This window comes from Lissotriton helveticus, chromosome 11 (assembly GCF_964261635.1).
Source record: "Lissotriton helveticus chromosome 11, aLisHel1.1, whole genome shotgun sequence".
Taxonomy (NCBI): Eukaryota; Metazoa; Chordata; class Amphibia; order Caudata; family Salamandridae; genus Lissotriton; species Lissotriton helveticus.
Window position 1 is genome coordinate 370,927,603 of NC_136072.1, and position 22,272 is coordinate 370,949,874.

The 22,272-nt window shown below is 44.2% G+C and overlaps 1 protein-coding gene across 2 annotated transcripts in view; it reads left to right on the forward strand.

Moving 5' to 3' along the window:
* LOC144791150 (kyphoscoliosis peptidase-like) overlaps positions 1-22,272 on the forward strand; it is a 539,687-nt gene that overhangs the window by 258,550 nt on the left and 258,865 nt on the right. For both annotated transcript variants that reach the window (XM_078665805.1, XM_078665806.1), the window contains exon 4: positions 9,280-9,342. In XM_078665805.1, coding sequence (XP_078521931.1) covers positions 9,280-9,342 — 63 coding nt within the window. The remainder of the gene's footprint in view (positions 1-9,279; positions 9,343-22,272) is intronic.

A 22,272-nucleotide genomic window follows, 5' to 3' on the forward strand; every position in this document is an offset into this window, starting at 1 on the left:
GTCAAACAGTTTATTTAAAAGCATAAAGATTTCCTCCCAGAATGTACTGAGTGATAGGCAATAAAAGATAAGGTGCGCTAGATCCCCTTTTTCCTTGTAACAGTTTCAGCATTTTGCCTCCTCCCTGAGGCCTAATGAGTATAATTGTACAGGGGTCCAGAAAGCACTCTTTTTAACTGAATTGTATCTTTGCATGATTATTTTTTTATTGTTTATGAATTTTAATGTGAACATTTTCTGATGATTGTTTTTGTGTACTTTTATGTTACTGAAGAGTTATGAATAAAGTTTATTTATGATGATGATGAAGATGATGATGATGACTATCACACATAAGGAAAGATTTAATGACCAGGACTTTCAAGAAGGATTTGTTCAATATAAAGTTGAAAGGTGTTGCTGAAGACCTGTGTCATTTGCCAGAGAAATAATCAAGGAAAGAGAACCATAGTCCTTATTAATCATATTGGCAAATCAGACGGCCATTTACTAGACTTCAATGAGATGCCTATTTATAATAGGCTTAAATATGTGATTGTCTGCTTATTCTCTAAATGGGTTGAAGCATATCCAACTCAGAGTTGCAACAGCATGACAGTTACCAAGCTCTTATTAAGAGAATTGATATCATGAGTTGACTTTCCAACCTCTATTGAGACAGATCAAGGAACACGTTTTAAAAATTAGATCCTTAACTTAATTTGTACTGCTCTTCAGATTGAGATGAAGTTCCATCGTAGTTATCATCCTCAGTCATCTGGAATTGTACGGAAAATGATTGGTACTAACAGTCAGTCAGTCACAAATGTTATTTTGTATCAAATAACAAGCATAAAAGTACAATAAATACACATAACTGTTTGACACTGAAGAGTATTTCTGATAAACCAGACATATTTGTACCATGTTCAGTACTAAAATAGTAATAAAATCCATCACTTCAGATATTAATAATTTGAGAGACTCCAAAACGGCCTACATGTATAGCCTCCCTCTGGTTCATCTAAATCCAAATAAAGACACATAAGGAAAGATGGGACTAATGAAATATTCTATGCCCCATATCTCCCCTAAAATTGCCATTATAAGCCACCCTTTAAAATCTTGGTAATATAACAAAGATTAAGAAGAAACTCTACCCTAACCATAGTCGCAACCACTAAAACACTTGGCGAGGTTTTAAAACAGCCCAGAGATATAAAGCAATAGTATTACATACATAGGGATCTGCTAATTGCTGAGTAAAATGTAAAGCTGGTAAGCACTGTCTAAAAGCATGTTGACGTAAAAGGGGAATAATATACTTCTTTCTCTCTTGGCTATATAAAGTGCAAAAGAATAAAAAATGCATACTAGACTGGATAGATTTTCCATCACAAGGACAGGGCAACAATTGATTCAATGCATACGCGTTTTCGGGGAAACCAATCATAAGTGGGATACAATTTAGTTGAAAACGAAGACAAATCGATGCTGTGAGTTTAGGACGAATAAGAAAATGCACCAAGAATCGCAGGTGGTAGTGTCTGGTATAATATTACTGTGCGTTTGTGTCTATTCGCACCCACTCGGTCGTTTCGTGCCTTTGCCAAGAAAATGTATTTTAATTTATGCTTCGGAAAACTAGTACAGAGCAGTGGGGTTCATATAGATTATGCAGTCCCAACAATGACAGAGTGGACTCTACATAACTCAACCACTGGATTATGAGCGCATAATCAATTTTTAGGATGTCCCTTAGCACAAATTGAGTCTAACATCCCTTTTCCATATTGAGTGCCACAGCAGCAGAGAGGTCAGCTTAATTGAATCACTAATAAATGGTAAGCCTTGCTTGATCTTGCAAATAAGGTACGAGCAAGCACAAGGGGCAGATACAAGTATTTTACAAAATGTATCCTGCACATGCTGCATTGCTACAACATCTGCCATTCCCCAGATTGCCGCCCTATACGAGGCAATGGATTTAGCGTTAGCTAAATAGATTTTAAACATTTCCAGGATGGATTTGGAACCTAATTTTTTGGAGAATCTATCAATTTTGGCAATGCTTTTTTCCATGAGATTTGCTCTATTATTCACCATATCCTTCCAATTTAGTTTGCAATCAAATAGTATTTCTGGATAGGTACATTTATCTACCACTTCTATAGTTCTATTCACTATGAAGAAACTCATGGGCTTCTTGAATCCAGGCCCTGAAATGAATACAAATGTTTGGATTCGTTAACATGTAAATTCAGGCTAGTCATAAAATGTTTGTACACCTCTATGAGGCTGTGCAGTGCCAAAGGGATTCTAGCTAAAAGCACTGCATACTCTTCATAGAGGAGTATTACGAGAGGGGTTGTTTCTACATAAGGGGTGTCCTTCACATTCGCTACCAAAACCGATTCCGGTTTATTTGTATAGAGGGCAAATAAGAATGGTGCAAGGACACAACCTTGTCTCACTCCTTTTTCAATGTTAAAGGGCCTTGTACACTCGCCTTGTTTCCCATACCGAACACATGCTGTTGCTTCCAGATACAGCTGCCTTACAAAAGCCATTATTGATGTCGCTACCCCCACATGCTCTCCATAATGGCCCATAGCTTGCTAAAGACCACACAGCCAAATGCATAGAAAGTTCCATAAAGGCCATATAAAGTGGACCATTTTTTTTTACCAAAGTGTATGTGGCAGCCACCATTATTAAGTTCAGGCATTGATCAATTGTGCCTTTGCCTTTCCTGAAGCCGTATTGGGCCTCAGAAAGGATCTGCTTTTCCTCTGCCCATTCTTCTAACCTATTCAGTAAAAGACGGCCCATTCCTTTGGCTGTGCAATCAATTAAGGAGATGTGCCTATAATTTTTTGAGATTAGATCTATCCCCCTTTTTAAAAATTGGAATAATTGTTCTATTTCCGTCACTTCAACGGTCAGGGGGAACAATTTACCAAGCTAATGGTATCTGCACAGTTTGATAACCCTTAATTGTTTTGAAAAAGGTTTTGAAAAAGCTAACCCAGCCCTCCTCCTTGATATGAACATCCAACGACTGTTCCCCTATATCTTTTAATAATGGGGCATTTATCACATTCCAAAACCCATTGCTATCATTAGTCTCAGAGGCTTACCTTGGATTTTCCGAGGCTTCCTCTCTTAAATGTTTCAGGCTATCATCTCTCACTTCTTTATATCTGGAACGAAGAGTTCGTACACGCCGAGTACTTGGGGACTTATTCTGGGTTTTGCATAGGTTTGCTAGTGCCTTGAAACAATGACTGTCAAACCACCTCATCGATAGACGCTCTTTGGTGGAAGATGATTGAGTTAATTGATGTATAATAGATTTCAATACTTTCTCAAAATCCCCCACCTCCTGTATTGAGGAGGCCATGTCATCTAGACATATAATGATCTCAGATTTATGATGTAACAGAACAGAGGTTACTAGATTGGCCTCATCCACTCTGTCCCACTTTAAAATATAACCATTTTCCCTGGATAGAACTAGCTTTGGGGCTCTCGCCTCTTTCAGATTAACATAACCTCCCCAAACTAATTCACATGTTTCTGGGGCATGGTCACTAAAGTCTATGGCCAGTACCTGAACGTTCTTTATGCTGTCTCTCTGTCTGGTACTTTCAAAAACAAGCTGACTGTGGAGAAGCGTGGCTCAATGGTTAGAGCGGCAGACCCTGATGCAGAGGTCTGGCCCGGGACCAGGGTTCAATTCCTGCCTCGGTGGCTCTTGGACTCAATTTCCTGGACCTGATAATTCTCGCCTCGTGCTTAGTCTAATCATGGGTCCCACTCTGTAACTCTGGGCAATAGCTTGCTTAATCTCCACAATGGCCCCAGCAGCGCTTGGATGCCTGGCTTCAACTTGGGGGTGTCCAGGAGTGAACATTTCACAGGAAAGCCAGGATGGGTTCCACAGCGGTATGAATACGAGACCTCTGGGTAGAAGTGCGCTATATAAATACAAACACATTTACATTTACATTAAAGTGTGTGCCTCCACTAATCTGAGATGGCCCGATGCTCTTCTTGTCCTTATGAGCATTAGAAGTACTTCTGATAAAACCAAGCAGTGGCAAAGCCAATCGATCTCACCTATGCAAGAGCTATTGGCTTTGACCATGTGTTTTAGCCATGTTGTACATAAGCGTTGCTGTTTCCAGGATGGCTAAAAGTGTGTGGCGTAGAGCAGAGTGGCATGGAATTGGGTGTCCTAGAGTGAAGTAGAGTGCCATGGATTAGAGTGGAGTGTCATAGATTAGAGTTGAGTGGTGTAGAGTGGAGAGGCATAGAGTGGAGGAGCATGGAATTGAGTTGGGGGCATAGAGTGTGGTGGCATAAAGTGGCATAGACTGTTATAGCGTGGAGGGGCATTGAGTGGCATAGCATGGAGTCAAGGAAATGGTGGTAGTGTCATAGAGTGGAGTAGAGTGTTATAGAGTTGCATAGAGAAGATTAAAGGGTTGGAAAGTGGCGAGGCATAGAGTGGTGTGCTTAGAGTGTTGTGGAGCGTCATGTGGAGTTGTGTGGCTCACTGGTTAGAGGCGGCAGACCCGGAAGCAGAGAACGGCCCGGGACCAGGGTTCAATTCCCAACGCAGCAGGGTCGTGGACCAGGGTCAGCGGACTCGATAATTCTCGCCTCGGTGCCTACTCTAACCAGGGATCACACTCGGCAACTCTGGGCATTAGCTTGCCTCATCTCTACAACGGCCCCCCACATTCGCCGAGGAGGCCTGGTTTCACCTTGGAGATACCCAGTAGGGACCATCTCACAGGGATAGCCAGGACGGGTTCCCCAGCGGTCTACAGCGCCACGACGCCTCAGGACAGCAGTGCGCTTTACAAGACACATACATTTACATTTACATTTACATAGAGTTGAGGGGCTTACAGTTTCGCATGGAGTGGCATAGAATGGAGTGGAGCGGTGTAAAGTAGAGTAGTATTGTGGAGTGGCATAGAGTGTTGTAGAGCAGAGTAGAGGGCATAGAGTGTTGTATCATAGAGTGGAGGGCCATAGAGTGTCGTAGAGTGGGGTGGAATAGCATGGCGTGGCATAGAGTAAAGTAGAGTGAAGTGGTGTAGAGTATGATAGAGTGGAGTTATGTAGAGTAAAGGGGCATAGAGTGGAGTTTTGTGGAGTTGAATAGAGTGGCATGGAGTGGAATAAAGTGGCATGGAGTGGAATAGAGGGGCATAGAGTGGGGTAGAGTGTGATGAAGTGGAGGGGCATAGAGTGGCGTAGCATAGACGGGAGTAAAGTGTCATAGAGTGGAATGAAGTGTAGTAGAGTGTAGTGCCGTAGACTAGATTAGAGTGCCGCTTAGTGGATTAAAGAAGAGTGGAGTAGAGTAGAATGGAGTAAAGTATCATATAGTAGCATGGCATAGCGAGGAGTGGCACTGAGTGTTGTAGACTGGAGTGGTGTAGAGTGGCATAGAGTGTCGTAGAGTGCAGTGTCAGAGTGGAGTGGCAAAGAGTGTTATGGAGGGTCATAGAGTGGAGTATTATAGAGTACAGTGGGATAGACTGGCCTAGAGTGGAGTGGTGTAAAGTGGCTTGGAGTAGAGTGTCATAGATTGGAGTATCGTGGAGTGGAGTGTCGTGCAGTAGAGTGGCATAGTGGAGTAGAGTGGAGTGTTGTAGTGTGTCAGAGAGTGTTGTGAAGTGGCTTAGAGTGTTGTGTCGTAGACTGGAGTGTCATAGAGTGGAGCGTGGTGGAGTGGAATAGAGTGGCATGGAGTGGAATAGAGTGGCACATAGTGGAATAGAGTGGCATGGAGTGAAATAGAGGGACATAGAGTGGTGCAGAGTGGGTTAGAGTGGAGTGAGATGTCATAGAGTGGATTAACATAGAGTGGAGTGGCCTAGAGTGGAGTGTAGTGGCCTAGAGCGGAGTGGCCTAGAGCGGAGTGGCCTAGAGTGGAGTGGCATAGAGTGGAGTGGCATTAAGTGGAGTAGAGTGGCCTAGAGTGAAGTGGCATAGATGTCATAGTGTGTTGTAGAGTAGAGTGGCCTAGTGTACAGAGGAGTAGAGTATTGGAGAATGGAGTTAAGTAAAGTGGAGTGTGCATGGTGTGGTAGTGCAGTCATTATTACAGACATTTCATTTTCAATTGAAATGACCATTACATTTGCATAGACATACAGTTTTACTGATAAAACTATACAGCGAACAAACAATAATGTGTGGAAATGGCATCACCAAATGTATTGTTTTGTTCTGGTCAGATTAAAATATGAATTTACTCCACACATAAGAATTATAAAAAAATTGCTTCATTTGGACTTTCCTAATTCTCATATATTCTGAAATAGTTTCACAGTTCATTTACAGACATTTACATTTTGTTATGCTAGAAAAAAATAACTTCACCACAGCCTTTCCACTCACATGGGTACTCATCAAGATTGTCACATAAATTCTCTCACTTTGAAGTCAGAGAAAGAAAAGTAAATGCCAAGCTCCCTCAGAAGACAGAGATTACATTTGACTTCTGTCTTTGAATGCACTGCAAATGTGACAAGATGAGGACAATATGTAAATGCCTGTTTACAGAAAGCAAGCAATTTTGTAAGAACACAAGAAGTGATGGTGAACAGGAGATGCTCCGCATGAAGGACAAAGACATGTTTGAGAATCCTAAAACAAATAAAGCCAGCAAATAGAAAGCAAGAAAATGTGAGTTACAATCAATTCACAAAACCAGTGGTAACCAATGGGCAGAATGTATTCCCAGGGAGGCTTTCAGAACGTTCCCAAGATGTTTTTGCAAACCAGACAGCTGTGCTGTCTCAGAGGCTTTGACCTAAAAAAATTGATCTCTCACCCCATGAAGTTTTAATGGGAAGAACTATGAAGATTGCCTACATCCCTTTAGCAACACTATGCTGTTAATAACTGATGATATTGTGTTATATTACTGCAAAAGTCTAGCTGATATGGTGATATCTTTCTCTCATCATGTGAATTTGGCAGCAGCATCGACAAAAGAAACTCAGTGCCATCCACTACAAGGTGGAGACTGGGCACTGGTGAAGAAGCATGTCTGTAATACCTGCCATGAGCTTAGGGGGAAAGGGCTGTATCAAGTTGTGATTGAGACTAACACTTCTGTGAAGCGTGCCGGAACCCCACAATGGATCCATGTCGCTCACACAAGAAGAGTGAAGATGGTGGGTAAATAGGTGGTTATAACCACAGATCCACAGAGTCAATCTCAAGTTTGCTGAGTGGATTCTGGGGGAGAGAATTGGAGAGGAAGTGGAGTGAATCCTGAAATTGGTGAAGTTAGTGAAGTTGCTGATGAAAGTGAAGATCCTGATGAAGGCACCAGTAGCCAGTTTCAGGTTGAGGGTCATATGGAGGAACTGTTGCAAAGTAACAAGTAGCAGTAAGAAATAGTCTATGATCCAGCTCATACAAAACTAATCTCAGGAACCCCCAGGGGAAGAAAGCAGTTAACAGTGAGTCCACTTGCTGATGTTGGCCGAAGTAAATGTTTGTGAGAGGAGAAGACTCAGTGATATTCTAAAGATTTGAGAGCCACATCTCTTATGGCAGTGAAGAGAACCTGCAAAAAGACACCGGAAAAATGAAAGAACAGAAATAGGTGAAATAGATTCTGAGAACAGTGACAGCATGTTGCTTGTTCCCAAAAGACCAACGAGATAGAGATTCCCAATCAGAATGTATGCTTCACCTGAATGGACAAAACTTGTATCTCTGTTTTGAGAAGAGTCAGATGTGGAAGACTAAAACTCAACAAACTTGCTGATTCATCTTTAAAGTGGTTCAGTTGTGTGGCCGCCGGTGAACCCTAAAATCTTACACCCCAAAAGACACCTGGACAACATGCCCAAGGAAGGATGTATCAGGCGCGGTGTTACACCCCATTTTCATGCCACAATGCATCCCAAAATAAGGTGCTAATCAGCATATCAAAAGTACAGTCAATTAAGGAAAGACATACTCAATAAGTGAACTCTGAGGGAATTAAATATTAAAATATGAATTGAAGATGCATGAAATTGTTGCCATAAAAATGCTCAGTTGCAGGGCAGTATAGAATCATATGCAAAATCAAAAATATTCTAAGTTTCAAATGAGCAGCAAAAGCAGTAAGAAATCAGACAGCATCCCTAGTAGCGCGCATCAAAATTCTGGCACACCCCCAAATATGAGGCTTTATATAGGAAATCTTCCCCTAGCACATAATGGCAACTTCAGAATCATTATAGTGTGAGCAAACTCAACAAATCAGAGGATAGAACTGAAGAGTGTCATACATCATACAGTGTGAGCACTAGCCCACTAAAGACTTTTGTTCAGCCCCCTTCTTGATAATGTCACCAGGAGATATCAGAACAAAGTAGTTACAAAATAACAGTGAACTATTGTGAATGAATGCAATACAGCAAGGAAGCAAAAGAAAGCTTGAAGATTGAAACATTACTAAGCCTTTACTAGAAATTAGAACATTGGAATGTTGGGAGCTCCATTGAAAACAATGGAGTGCTCTGGGCTTATAATGGCTGGTATAAGCCTGGAACTCCAACATTCCAAAGTTTCTTTGTTCACAGCTCTGGCTGTGAACAAAGGCTTCAGGGAACCTGAGGGGATTCCAATCCCCTCACGCTCTCAAAAGGCTTTGTTTTTTCTGTTAGAACATTCTGTCCTCTAGTGACAGAATGTTCTAATAGCCTTATAGCCCTTCGTAGATGGGCTATACCGCTATTAAAGTCCCTCTCCCTTGTTAAAGGCCCTCGCCTTCGGCTTGGGGCCTTTAACGCTGGAGATGGCCTTTAATAGCCGGTATAGCCCTCTACGGCGGGTTATAAGGCTTTGAGAACAACGTTATTTTGAAATAAACAAATTAGACTTGCATTTGTATATGCAGCATAAATAATAAACAGTGAATGTGCAGAGTGAGACATCCATTTTGAACAAGATGGCGCTAAGGCTTATTTAGCATGAGACAAGAAAGGGCACTTTAACAGGTAATATCAAAATAGTTTCAAAGACAATATCAGACAAATCGAGTGTAGATTCATTCTTTCCTTATTAATGATGCACAAAGAATATTAATACACAGAAACCTCTACACTACCAAGACTGTTTTAGAAAAAAAATTGTTCTCCCCCCCAGCGCCTTGAGACCCTCAAGAGTAGGTAGTACCCTTTATAACTGCTATGATTGATTGATTGATTCTCCCATATATCGCAATCTGGTGTCATATTTAGTAACATGCCATTGGCTTTTCTCTTGCAGGGAACATGGAAAGTGGAACAATGGATCCAAGAAGAGACAATTCAGAATTACAAGCCGGCAGAGGTATGATAATGATTTAGAAATACCTTTTGGAAATAGCAATTCATATGGTGTACTTACTCAGTATTCTTAAAGGCACATATTCAACTGTTTGGCAAACAATATACAACATTATCCCTTGTACTGTAAATATACCCAGTTTGCAAATCACGATGCTGTGTTCTGTTTCCATTTAATGCATGTGTTTCTTTTGTTTTATAAGAATTAAAGTGTAACTCATCTACATTAAAATATTAGTTTGACCGTGCCTTTGTTTGTTACTTCAGTCTGAAATATAAACATTTGCTTTCACAGGGACTGCTGTATCTAGATCTTGAATTTGGCAGACGGACACTCTGTCAGAAATGCGACGGATATTCCATTCGACTTTCTACCAGTGTATTAGGTTATACTGCACGTGTAATATAGTAGACAGGATACCCGCCATGTTTCTGACAGAGTACCCGTACGTGGAAATATTTGGATTTGAATGCTTCAAACAAGCAATGTTTTGCTTGAAGGAAGGCTTCAACAAACAGTATTCAACAACCATTGCTCATAATGTTTAATTTGGGAAGGTGGCGAGACTACAGCATGCATGGTTCAACTGGGACATCTGAATATGTCACACTGACTCTGTCAATCAATCAATAAAAAAACCTTTATTCGGTACATTACACATGACCATAAAAGCATTCTAATAACAATAATAAAAACATATTACTTGCACATCCTCACAATTATTTACAAAAATACAGTCCATTTTTAGTTAATAGTCCAAGTAAATCAATCTACTAAAAGTTCATTAAAAATCTTTTAAAAACTTCTTGAAGGTGCGTATAGTGCGTTCAAATCCATATATCATACATTTGGGATAAAAGGCATTTTAACTCCAACTTCAATCATCATAATATTCATAAGTTAATGCCTCTAAATAGGAGTAGGTCTTTCTTTTCTTAATAGACATTTGTGTAAAGTTGCAAGCAGCAGTCATGATTTTATCATTCTCCAAGCTACAGATAAAATTAAACGCTTGTTTATAATAGTCAAATGGATTTGCTAAAAAAAGTGGTTTCAAAACAAGTTTACAAATGTCCCTATAAAAATTAGAAAATATTAAAAAAATGCAACGTGGATTGAGGATATTTTCCGTCACATGGGCAATTTGGTAAAATATGGTACCTTTTCCTGGACTTAGGGAATGCAACTAGATAGTGTAGAGTACCGAGTCTTAATCTTGTTAAGATGAACCTATGTTGGGTATTTCTTACTTTAATAAGACAGGGCTGAATGCCCATAAAGAGTGGGCGCTCATAGTAAGAGATGATACTTTGTTTCGTACTGGATTCACCTTACCCTACCAAATCCATTGCGGTGATAAGCCTTGTTTTCAAATCTTTTTTACTATACTCTTGTATAGACCTTGTTTATTTATGCTCTAGGGTTATTTTGCAGCTTTTTAATAGAGTTTGAATATATTCAAGCCACGGTATTTTCCTACTATTCTCTAGAGTCAAACAATCCAATATTATACTCTGGGTAAACCTTGCTTCTTCTCTCGTCCATATCCCATGCCATAGGGTAAGACCGGCTATTCTTATAAAATCACTAATGTAGGGGACAGACAATTCTCTGTGAGCTAGACAATTAGATGTAGAGCTTGGAACTGCTAGCAAACGTTTTAAAAACTTGTTCTATTATTTGAAGGGTTACAGTATTGGCTCTTTTCCACAGAGCTGCACCATAGCATGCAGCTGTAATAGCTTTGCTTCTATATAGGGTGAGCATTTCCCTTATGGGTTTATTTCCTATTTTTGTAGAAAATCTAAATATATCCTCTATTGTTCATATAAATTCTAAATTTGATAGATTATTATCCCACCCCATCTACCATTTTGGTTAAAAAGTAGGCCCAAATACCTGAAACTTGAGACTCTATCAATGACGGTGCCTCTCACATGATGCTTTTCAATCCTTGTTCCGTTTTTACCACAGGTAATGGCGAAAGTTTTTGTTGAATTCAGTTTTACATCCTTTTCAGTCATGAAATGAGCACATTTTTCTATCAAACTTTGCAGGCCATTTGCTGTCCTTGAAATAAGGACGGCATCTTCTGCATAAAGATGTACTGGGGTGGGGCGAGCACCTACCCTGGGGGCATCAGCCTTTAGGTTCTGCAGAAAAGAGTCAACATTATTTATATATAATGAAAATAGAAGTGGAGCTAAGACACACCCTTGTCTTATCCCACGCTTTACCCTATAGCCCTGCGTACACTCTTCCTTTATACCAAATCAGACTCTGGATAGTAGAAAGGTATAAATCTGGGATAAGTAAATAACAATATCTTTGGGGGCGTCTAACTCAACCAGTGTTTGCCACAGTTTATTATGATTTACCAGGTCGAAAGAACTGGTGAGATCAACAAAGCAAAGGTGTAGGGACCCTCCCTTTGCTAGGGTATATTTTCCCACCAAAAGATCCAAGTTTACACATTGTTCTATTGTCCCAAAACCTCCCCTAAAACCATACTGGGCCTCTGCTAGTATGTTGTTCTCAGAGACCCAGTTTTCTAATCTTCCCAGCAGAACTCTCCCCATCAATTTGGAGGTAGAATCAAGGAGAGATATGGGACGATAACACTTAGCATTCCCTCTGTCTCCTTTTTTGAATATGGGAACTATTATACTTTGAACCCAGGATGTGAGTAGCATTCCATCAAAGGTTGCGTTAAAAAAATTCAATATAATAGGTGACCAGAATTCGATATCGTACTTAAAGATAGCGATTGGCGATCCCGATTCCGACTGAGTGTAGGAAGACCCTGGTCCAGTCGCTGCTGATGAGCAGACTGGACTACGGCAACTCTCTGTTTGTTGGAATGGCAGACTATCTCTTCTCCAAACTGCAATAGTGCAAAATGCCGCGGCAAAGGCTGTATGCAATAAGAAGAGATATGATTCGGCAAAAAGTTGCATGCGAGAGCTACATTGGCTCCCAATGCGACAAAGAGCCAACTTCAAACTACTGTGTATCACACACAAGGTACTTTACAATACAGGCCCTACCATTCTACACAATAAAGTCAAATTCCATAGACCATCAAGGAACCTTCGTTCCAGAACTTTAGGAAGAGCAAACACTACCCGCGTGAAGACTGTCAGGATGGGAGAGCGGGCTTTCTCTCATCTAGCTGCAACCAAATGGAATGAACTACCTCCCAGTCTCAGACTGACAGACTGTCTCCTATCATTTAGGAAACAATTAAAGACACTACTCTTCCCTAAACTAGAGTAATCAGTAATTAGTGCGGTTATCGTACCTCTCAGCACCAAACCTCAGCGCCGTGATATCCTACCCAGGATGATTGTTAGCGCTTTATAAATAAATTAAATACAAAATACAAAAATACAAATTGGGACCCCATCGGGTCCGGCGGCTTTACCACTAGCACTTTTATTAAGTGCTCCTTTAATTTCTTCCAAGGTTAGCCAGGGTAACCCAACAGGCTCAACTGATATAAAGTTACTTTTTTCCTTTTGCATAACTATGGCACCCCCTCTGGGTAGGAAATACTTTCAAAATTTGTTATCCATTCCTCCAATGGAACTAAAACATCTATTGTTACCACTGAAGCATCTCTAAAAAAAGGATAGTTAATGGTTTTCCAAAATAGGGTTGTATCACAAGTTGTTTCAGCTTGTATTCATTTATCCCAGGCCTCTCCTCGGATCTCAATTTTCCTAAGGTTCAGGCATTTTTATACTTTCTCCTACGTTGCTTATTTCGGAATTGATCCTGGGTTTTGTATTTAAGGTGATCTTTAGTTCCTTATTTAACCTTGAACATTCCTGATTAAACCATCTAGGTTCCTGGGTACACACTGTGTTCTTTTCTTTTCTTTTTAAATCGTCCGCTATTTCAGTAATAATATTAGAAAAGGCACTAATAATATCCAAATTAATGGATGAACTATGTAGGCAGGTATCAATGTCATGCTGTTTTTTCCCAGTAATATGTTCCATAAACAAAGAAGTGTTTACACCTGACCATTTTATTGAGACTCCGTTGTTACCTTGGGTCTAGATGTTAATATCAGCTGCCTTCCCTCTTTTAATCTGAGACATATTAAGCTTCAAAGTCAATGTTAAGGGGTGGTAATCACCAAAAAGGCTTACACAAACTGTGAGAGATTCCACTAGATCCCTACATAGTTCTGAGACAAAAAAATGGTCAATGGTTGAAGACGATCTAACACCTACAAATGTCTGGATGGGTGACTATCCGTCAAAATCATTTAATTCCAAAATTCCAAAATTATATTTATGAATAGCAAAATTAATGGCTTCACCATAAATGTCATGGGGAAAGTGGGATATTCCGTTTCCGTAGTAATCAAGATAGCTACATTGTTCTCCTGCTATAACTTCACATTTTTCGATATTAAAGTCACCGGCCCAGATAAGCATATAGTCACCCCCCCATTCCTTTTAGGAAACCATCCAAATCCTCTTCTAGAGAATTAATTACCTTGGATCTTGTATTATCAAAAATTTTATTATAGAAATTAATTACAACAAAGGACTGTTTCCCCTCAACTTTTAAAATAATTGATGAAATTGTGACGCGATGCATAATTTTTTTTAAATGAGGGGAGAGGATACTGGAATTGCGGCTGCTAAGCCACCTTTTGCAAGGCCCATTCTAGATGGAGTGGCATGTGTACATATAGTTTGATAGCCATTTATAAAAAATTAATCAGGATGCCACGTTTCTTGGAACAAAATTAGGCTTCAACAAACAGTATTCAACAACCTTTGCTCATAATGTTTATTTGGGAAGGTGGCGAGACTACAGCAGGCATGGTTCAACTGGGACATCTGAATACGTCACACTGACTCTGTCATTTCCGCACAGTCTGAGTGTCTTCCTTAATTTAAGTGATTACATCGCAATATCCAACGTTGGAATTAGCCCTGCTTATGAGCACCCACCTCTAATTGTGATCCCACACATTCATAAATATCTCTAGGGAGTGTGGAGACTGTGACTTATGTCGTGACTATGGACAGACCACTATATTTTATCTAGATAGGCCTTCTCTTTTAACCTTTTAAAAAGTAATATGCCAGTGCAAGTGCGTTTTTGAATAATCTGGTACTCTCATTTGTGCGGCACCTCAACCACTAATATACTTTTTTCGTTATTACTACTGATGCTGAAAAGGCATACAGATGAACACCAAGTGCACATCATATGTATCAATACATCCATCAGTAGCATCAGAATGGTGGACTTAAAAGCTCCAATCTCCGCCTTACTGCTGCGAGTGGGTGCGCGGCTTCAAAGCCACAGGGCCATGCAAATCCAAGGACAATCCCCAGATCTAAATCCCAATTCTGATTTAAAATACGGTGCCCAAATTTGTGGTCATAAGCCAATACTGTAACAATTTACCTCTGCTATGGAATGTTTATAGGTTGGAAGAAAATACCACCATATTTTTGTGACACCCCATAGTAATTTTTGCTGGCCTTAGCCTAGCTTCTTTCAATGTGACTGTGATAATTTACTGTCTATCTATAAATACGAGTGTTGGACCTAAAGTTGTCAGGTCACCTAGGGTAGCCTGGCCTAGGGTAAGACAGTCACTAAATAGAGGCACATGTGTAAAGGTTGCTCACCACCCAGCAGTAAATAAATGCACAACCACACAAAAATGACGCTACACCAATCTTTTGTGGAAAAATACGAATTGTTTTATAAAAATTCTGTTCTCTTCTTGGTTTCCAATTCCCACTATCATATGTATCAAGTTCACAATATCTCCTTTCTTCTCTATATGTTACAGGTAAACCTTTACATTCTCCAACAGATCATGTGCAATAGTATAGTACTCCAATTAACACTGTTTAAACCTCCTTTTGAATTTAGGCTCTTGTCAGTTAATTAAATCCTTCCCACAGACATTTCATTTCAGGGAAACAGACTGGCATAACCATTCCCCAGTTCAGGTTACTGACTTTTTAGGCAATCCCCTTTCCAGTACTAGCTGAGGATGGTTCCATACACCAGTGGCTGAGAGAGAAGGTGCAATTTAACTTACATAGGCTTCTGACAACTCCAACCCCCCCCTAGCAGAAGGAGAATATAAGTTATCTCAGCTGGCTTATCAAGAAGCTACTACCCAGCAGGCCCCCTATTCCCCTTTTGAATGTGGGAACCAGCCAGGGCTGCACTGTTTCTTGGCTAATAGGCCCGGCAGGATGATGTGCTGCCTAGTCCTCCTTTACCGGCAGGTGTTGGGTGTGTCCTGATTCTCCCTCCCTTCACCCTTCCCAGCTTACTTGGCGGTGAAGTACTTAGTTCTTGGTTACCGGCCGCCCCCTTCCACTTCGGGTGAGTTCTCCGTTGAAGTAAGGGCTTCCCTGCTCCCTCTCCTGTCAGGAGAGCAGGCGCCCTCCAGGGTGTGGCCCACGGCACTCTTGCAGACTGGCAGACGCTCTACAAAGCCGCTCCTCCGGAATCTCCCCTCAGGCTGTCTTCGACGATTTTCCCCGCGGTGGCGCTACCGCGCATGTGTGGGAGAGAAGCGGTCCAGGAGCGGAGTCTGCCCTGTACGTCTGACGCTGGCAGTGGCTCTCCACCGGACCTGCTCGATCCTAGGCCCTTCCTGTCAGGGAGAACAGTACTGGCTTGGCATATGCGCAATAGCACACAACTTCAGGCTCGGCCAGCCCCTTCCTTCTCAGACCAGTCGCGCTGCCATGACAGCGCTATCGATTCCCCAGGTGTCCCGCCCACGGCAGACTCAGAACGAACAACACAGCCCCCAGAGCCCCGACTCTCCTCTCCTCGTCCTCAAGAGTGGGGGGGTGTATTCACTGGCTGCACTTCCAGTCACAGGTGAGAGGCCACAGTTTCACGAGGGCAGTAGTCTGCTTCGCCGCCCTAGAGAAGGGGGTTAGAGGTGAAGTCTCTCACTTTTGAGCCGCGATCCTCTATGCTCAGCAAGAACACGCTAACCCTCCATACTGGACAAGAGAAGGCGAAGGGGGGATTCTCACTTCCGTTCCCCACAGCAGGGATCTCCGCAGCTCCACCGTTAACTAGGATTAACCCCTTCACCTGACTTGAGGTAACTCCCTGTCCAGGATCAGCAGGATGGGACTAACTTGGTTAGGTCAATAGGAATGGGGGGTGGTGATCCCAATCAGGAGGCAACCCTTGAAAAGTAGTCCACCCTGTGAGGACCCTACCCCTTCCAGACCTCAGCCTTCACTCTAGCTGTTCCTCTCTGACAAGACAAAATGGCTTCCTGACCTCTGCCCTTATATAGCCTGTCCACACAGGATCCAGTAGGGTCCAGAAGGTTCCAGAAGGCTCTAATGTTAACCTATGGGGCATTCTAGGGAATGGCAGATGTGACAGTTGAAAGCCACCATTTTGTATATCTGGGTGAATTCTTGTCAGGAAAAGGCACCTAGGCCCGAGGTGAAAAACTATGAGGGCAAAAGAGCATCTATCCCCCAAGACAACACCTATAAAAATCTAGTGGACACAAAAAAATAGAAAGGGAATGAGGGGCAGAAAGGAGACAAAATAAATAATAAATTGGAGGGACTACCCAAAGGCAGACAGGTCTAACACGCGTCCCCCCCAGCTGAAAGTGGGGAGAGCTACCCAACCCCTTGGGAGTCCTCATCACTAAGGCGGAAATACCTAGAGAGACCGTCTGCATTGGCGTGGTCCACTCCAGGCCGATGTTCCACCCGGAAGTCCATTCCCTGTAGGGAGATGGACCATCTCAACAACTTGGGATTTTCCCCCTTCATCTGCATCAGCCAACGAAGGGGTCGGTGGTCAGTCTGAACCAGGAAGTGCGAGCCAAACAGGTATGGCCGCAACTTCTTCAGAGCCCACACCACCGCAAAAGCCTCCCTCTCAATTGCACTCCACTTCTGTTCCCGGGGAAGCAGTCTCCTGGATAGGAAAACTACAGGCTGATCCAGACCCTCTTCATTAAGCTGTGATAACACTGCCCCAATGCCATGTTCTGATGCATCTGTCTGGACAATGAACTCCTTGGGGAAGTCTGGGGCCCTCAGGACCGGTGCTGCACACATTGCCTGCTTCAACTTTTCAAAGGCTTGCTGACAAGCCTCTGTCCAAACTACCCGTCGAGGTTGTTTCTTTGAGGTAAGCTCTGTGAGGGGCGCTACAATAGTGCCATACCCCTTCACAAAGCGACGGTAGTAACCTGTGAGGCCCAGGAAAGCTCGGACCTCAGTCTGGGTCTTGGGGGTTCCAAGGCCATGATTGCCTCAATCTTTGCCTGGAGGGGCTGCACTGTTCCCCTACCCACCAAGTGTCCAAGGTACACAACCAACCCCTGCCCAATCTGACATTTGCTGGCTTTGATTGTCAAGCCAGCTTGTTTCAGGGCCTGGAGAACTGCTTGCAAATGTTGCAAATGGTCCTCCCAACTGCTGCTGAAGACAGCAATGTCATCCAGGTAGGCAGCGGAGAAACCCTCCATTCCGGAGAGGACCTGGTTCACCAGCCGCTGAAATGTAGCAGGGGCATTCTTGAGCCCAAAGGGCATCACACAAAATTGGAAGTGTCCCTCAGGCGTGGAGAAGGCTGACCTTTCCTTTGCTCCATCTGTCAAGGAGATCTGCCAGTACCCTGAAGTGAGGTCAAAGGTACTGAGATATTGGGCAGCTCCTAGCCGGTCAATTAATTCATCCGCCCTAGGGATCGGATGAGCATCAGTTTTGGTAACTGAGTTCAGTCCCCGGTAATCCACACAGAACCTCAGTTCTGGAGTGGTGCCTGGTGGAGCGGCTTTTGGCACTAGAACCACCGGACTGGACCAGGGGCTGCTGGAAGGTTCTATAACTCCTAGCTCCAGCATCTTGGTAACCTCTCCGTGGATGCTAGCCTTCACCTTGTCGGACAGCCGGTAGGTCTTTGACTTCACTGGTGGGCTGTCCCCTGTGTCCACATCATGGGTACACAGGTGAGTCCTTCCAGGGACAAGGGAGAACAACGTAGAGTACTGCTCCAGTATCTGGCGGCAGTCCTCCCGCTGTTCAGGAGTTAGGGTTGGAGAGAGAATCACTCCCTCCACTGACCCATCCTTTTCTTGAGACGAGAACAAGTCCGGGAGAGGTTCGCTTTCTGCTTCCTCTCCTCCATCAGTCACCATCATTAAGATGACCTCGGGTCTCTCATGGTGGGGTTTGAGTCGGTTAGCATGTAGCACCCGTAGGGGCTGTCGAGGGGTCTTAAGGTCCACCAGGTATGTGGCCTTACCCTTCTTTTCTAACACCTCAAAGGGGCCTGTCCAGCGATCCTGGAGGGCACTTAGCTCTCCAGGCTCCATCACCCACACTTTCTGGCCAGGCTCCAACTCCACCAGGTGAGCGTTGTGGTCATACCACTCCTTCATTACTGCCTGGCTGGCCTCCAAGTTGTCAGAAGCTTGCTTCCACAACTTCGCCATTTGGCTCCTGAAGGCCAGCATGTAGCTCACCACATCCTGGGGGGGTTTCCTGGGAGACTTTTCCCATCCATCCTTCACCAGGCTGAGAGGTCCGCGTACAGGGTGCCCATACAGAAGCTCAAAGGGGCTGATGCCCACTCCCTTCTGTGGCACTTCCCTGTAGGAATATAGCAAACAGGGTAGGAGGACGTCCCATTTCCTCCGCAGGCTTTCAGTCAGACTTCTGATCATGCCCTTCAAGGTCTTGTTGAACCTTTCTACCAGTCCATTTGACTGGGGGTGATAAGGAGTGGTAAACCGGTAGGTCACTCCACACTCCTTCCACATTGCCCGCATGTACGCTGACATAAAGTTGGTCCCCCTGTCGGACACAACTTCTTTGGGGAAACCCACTCGGGTAAAGATCCCCATCAGGGCCCTAGCCACCACAGGTGCAGTGACAGTCCTCAGAGGAATTGCCTCTGGGTACCATGTGGCATGATCCACCAGAACCAGGATAAACCTGTGACCAGCTGTTGTTGGTGGATCCAATGGCCCTACAATGTCGATGCCCACCCTTTCAAAGGGGGTGCTAACGACAGGAAGTGGTTCCAGGGGAGCTTTCAGCTTCACCCCTGTTTTCCCACTGGCTTGGCAGGATACACATGTCCGACAGTAGGTGTTAGACGCCACTTTCATCTGATGCCAGTAAAAGTGGGGGACAAGCCGAGCAAAGGTCTTGTCCTGACCTAAGTGTCCTGCCAAGGGAATTTCATGAGCCAATTCCAGCAGAAAGGCTCGGTACCGTTGCGGGACTACCAAGGCCCTTGATGAACCAGGTAAGGGTACCTTGGGTTCACTGTAGAGGAGTCCATCCTCCCAGTAAATGTGGTAGTGTCCCGCAACGTCCCCTGCTGCCTGGGCTTCAGCCTGTCGCCTCAGTCCCTCAAGGGTAGGGCACTCCTTCTGGCCCTTACAGAACTCTTCTCTGGTAGGCCCTCCCTCCACATGCCACTCAGGAGGGATGGGCAGGTCCTCCAGAGAAACTACTCCCCCCTCCACGGACTCCTGGTCCACCACCGTAGGTGGCCGATCTGTCACATGGGGTGTGGAAGCCGAAGCAGGCTTCTCCTGTCTTCGGGTCTGTCCCTTTTTGGCAGGCGAACTCCCTCTCCGGGCAGTCGCAGACCTTGTGCTTACACAGGCCCAGTCAGGTGTACCCAGCATCTCTGTATGTGTCCGGTATTCCACCTCTCTCCAAGCATTGTGCTCCATATCATTCCCCAGCAGACAATCAACTGGCACGGCAGGGCTTATGGCAACTCGAAGTGAACCTGCAACCCCTTCCCACTCAAAGGGAAACTCGGCCACGGGGTAGTGGCCCATTCTGCCGTCAGCCATCGCGGCGGGGTGGAGTACATTGGGAATCACCTGCTCTGGAGACACCAGTTGACTTCTTACCATAGTCATACTGGCTCCTGTATCTCTCAGAGCCTCCCCTCTCTGGCCATTGATGGTGATCCACTGCCCATACTTGGTAGTATTTGGGGGCACCTGGATCTTAGGAACCATCTCCCGTTCTCCCAGGGACACTAAGGTGACACCCGCCCACTCACCCCCCTTATCTAAGGGCAACTCCTCCCCGAGCGCTACACTAGCTACTCCCGGGGCTTTGCCTCCGGTGGGAGGGGGTGGTCTCTTTGGGCATCTGACATCTCCCTTATAATGTCGAACACCACCACACTCGAAGCAGTGGACAACCCTTGGCTGCTGGCTTTGGCCAGGATGAGGGTTTCTGGGCGGGTTAGCCTTAGGGGTGAAACCTGTTCCCTTTCCCTGGAAACTGTTTTGGGGGCCTTTAGAGAACTCCCGCTTTTTATCTCCCCCCTCCTTCTTCTGAGGGGCGCCCTGTCCGGCCTTTTGGGAATCCCCTCCAGTCCCCTTTGAGGACACCCGGTTACTTGCCCAGACCAGATGTCCGCCTCCTCTGCAAGCTTCCGGGGGTTGGTCAGCTTGCTGTCCACCAGGTGCTGGCGCAGCTCGGGAAAACATTTCTCGAGTAGATGCTCTTTAAGAAAAAGATCATACAACCCCTCATAATCCTTCACCTCACTGCCCTGTACCCAGCCCTCCAATGCCTTCCTCGCATAATCCAGGAAATCCACCCAGTTCTGGGTGCTTAACTTGTGGCTTCCCCTGAACTTTTGGCGATACTTTTCTGGGGTTAGCCCAAACTTTCTAATCAATGCTAACTTCATGGTGGGGTAGTTGGTCTGCTCCTTCGGTTCTAAGGCTAACAAGGTGTCCCGACCAGTAGGAGGCATGTACTTGTACAACCCACCCCCCCAGTGTTTCTCCTGGATCCCATGGGCTCTTAAGGAGACCTCATAGGCAGCCAGCCACTTGGCTATGTCATCCCCCTGACTATAGCTGGCAACTATATCCTTAGGCAGGTAGGGCCTGGACTCCCTGGTTGGTTCTCTGGTTTCGCTGCCACCATTTGGAGAGTTGGCGAGTCCTAACTGTAGAGCCTTGAGTTCTAGCTCTTTTAGTCTAAGCTCATGAGTCATCCTCTGTTCCTCCTTCTCCTGTTCTAACCTGGCTAACTCCCACTTCAGCTTCCTTTTTTCCCTCCTGTCTGTGAGCTCCGCTTCGGTCAAGCTTCCCCCGGAGACACTACTGCCCCTCCTAGAGGAGGTCATTGGTCCTGGGAGTAGGTTTCCCACCTCAGGGTGGAATAATCCCTCTACCTCTATGACCGTGTCCCGGTCTGCCCCCTCATCCTCCTCCTTCCCTTCTCTGCGCGCTTCCACCCAAGCCCTCAAACTGGTCTGGAGTTCCCCCTTCTTGGAACCACGCTTAAAGAACACTCCCATTTGTTGACAGAAGTCTTTTAGCTGGGCCACAGAATAAGTGTCCAGTTCTTCCAGTGCAAATTCCATTTTGCTAAAGGCAATTCAAGGTCAAGCACACAAAAAGAATAGAGTTACAAGGGCAACCTGAAGCTACCTCCACCCCGCCACCAGGAATAAATTTGGAAAAAGCAAAAGTAAAAAATTAGGAAGTCCGCCAGGAGAAAACTCCAGGTGTAGGTTAGTGGATTACACTTAGTTACTGCAGAGTAGTCGCAACCACAGTCAACATCCCACCGCTAGACACCAATATGTTGGACCTAAAGTTGTCAGGTCACCTAGGGTAGCCTGGCCTCGAGTAAGACAGTCACTAAATAGAGGCACATGTGTAAAGGTTGCTCACCACCCAGCAGTAAATAAATGCACAACCACACAAAAATGACGCTACACCAATCTTTTGTGGAAAAATACGAATTGTTTTATAAAAATTCTGTTCTCTTCTTGGTTTCCAATTCCCACTATCATATGTATCAAGTTCACTATATCTCCTTTCTTCTCTATATGTTACAGGTAAACCTTTACATTCTCCAACAGATCATGTGCAATAGTATAGTA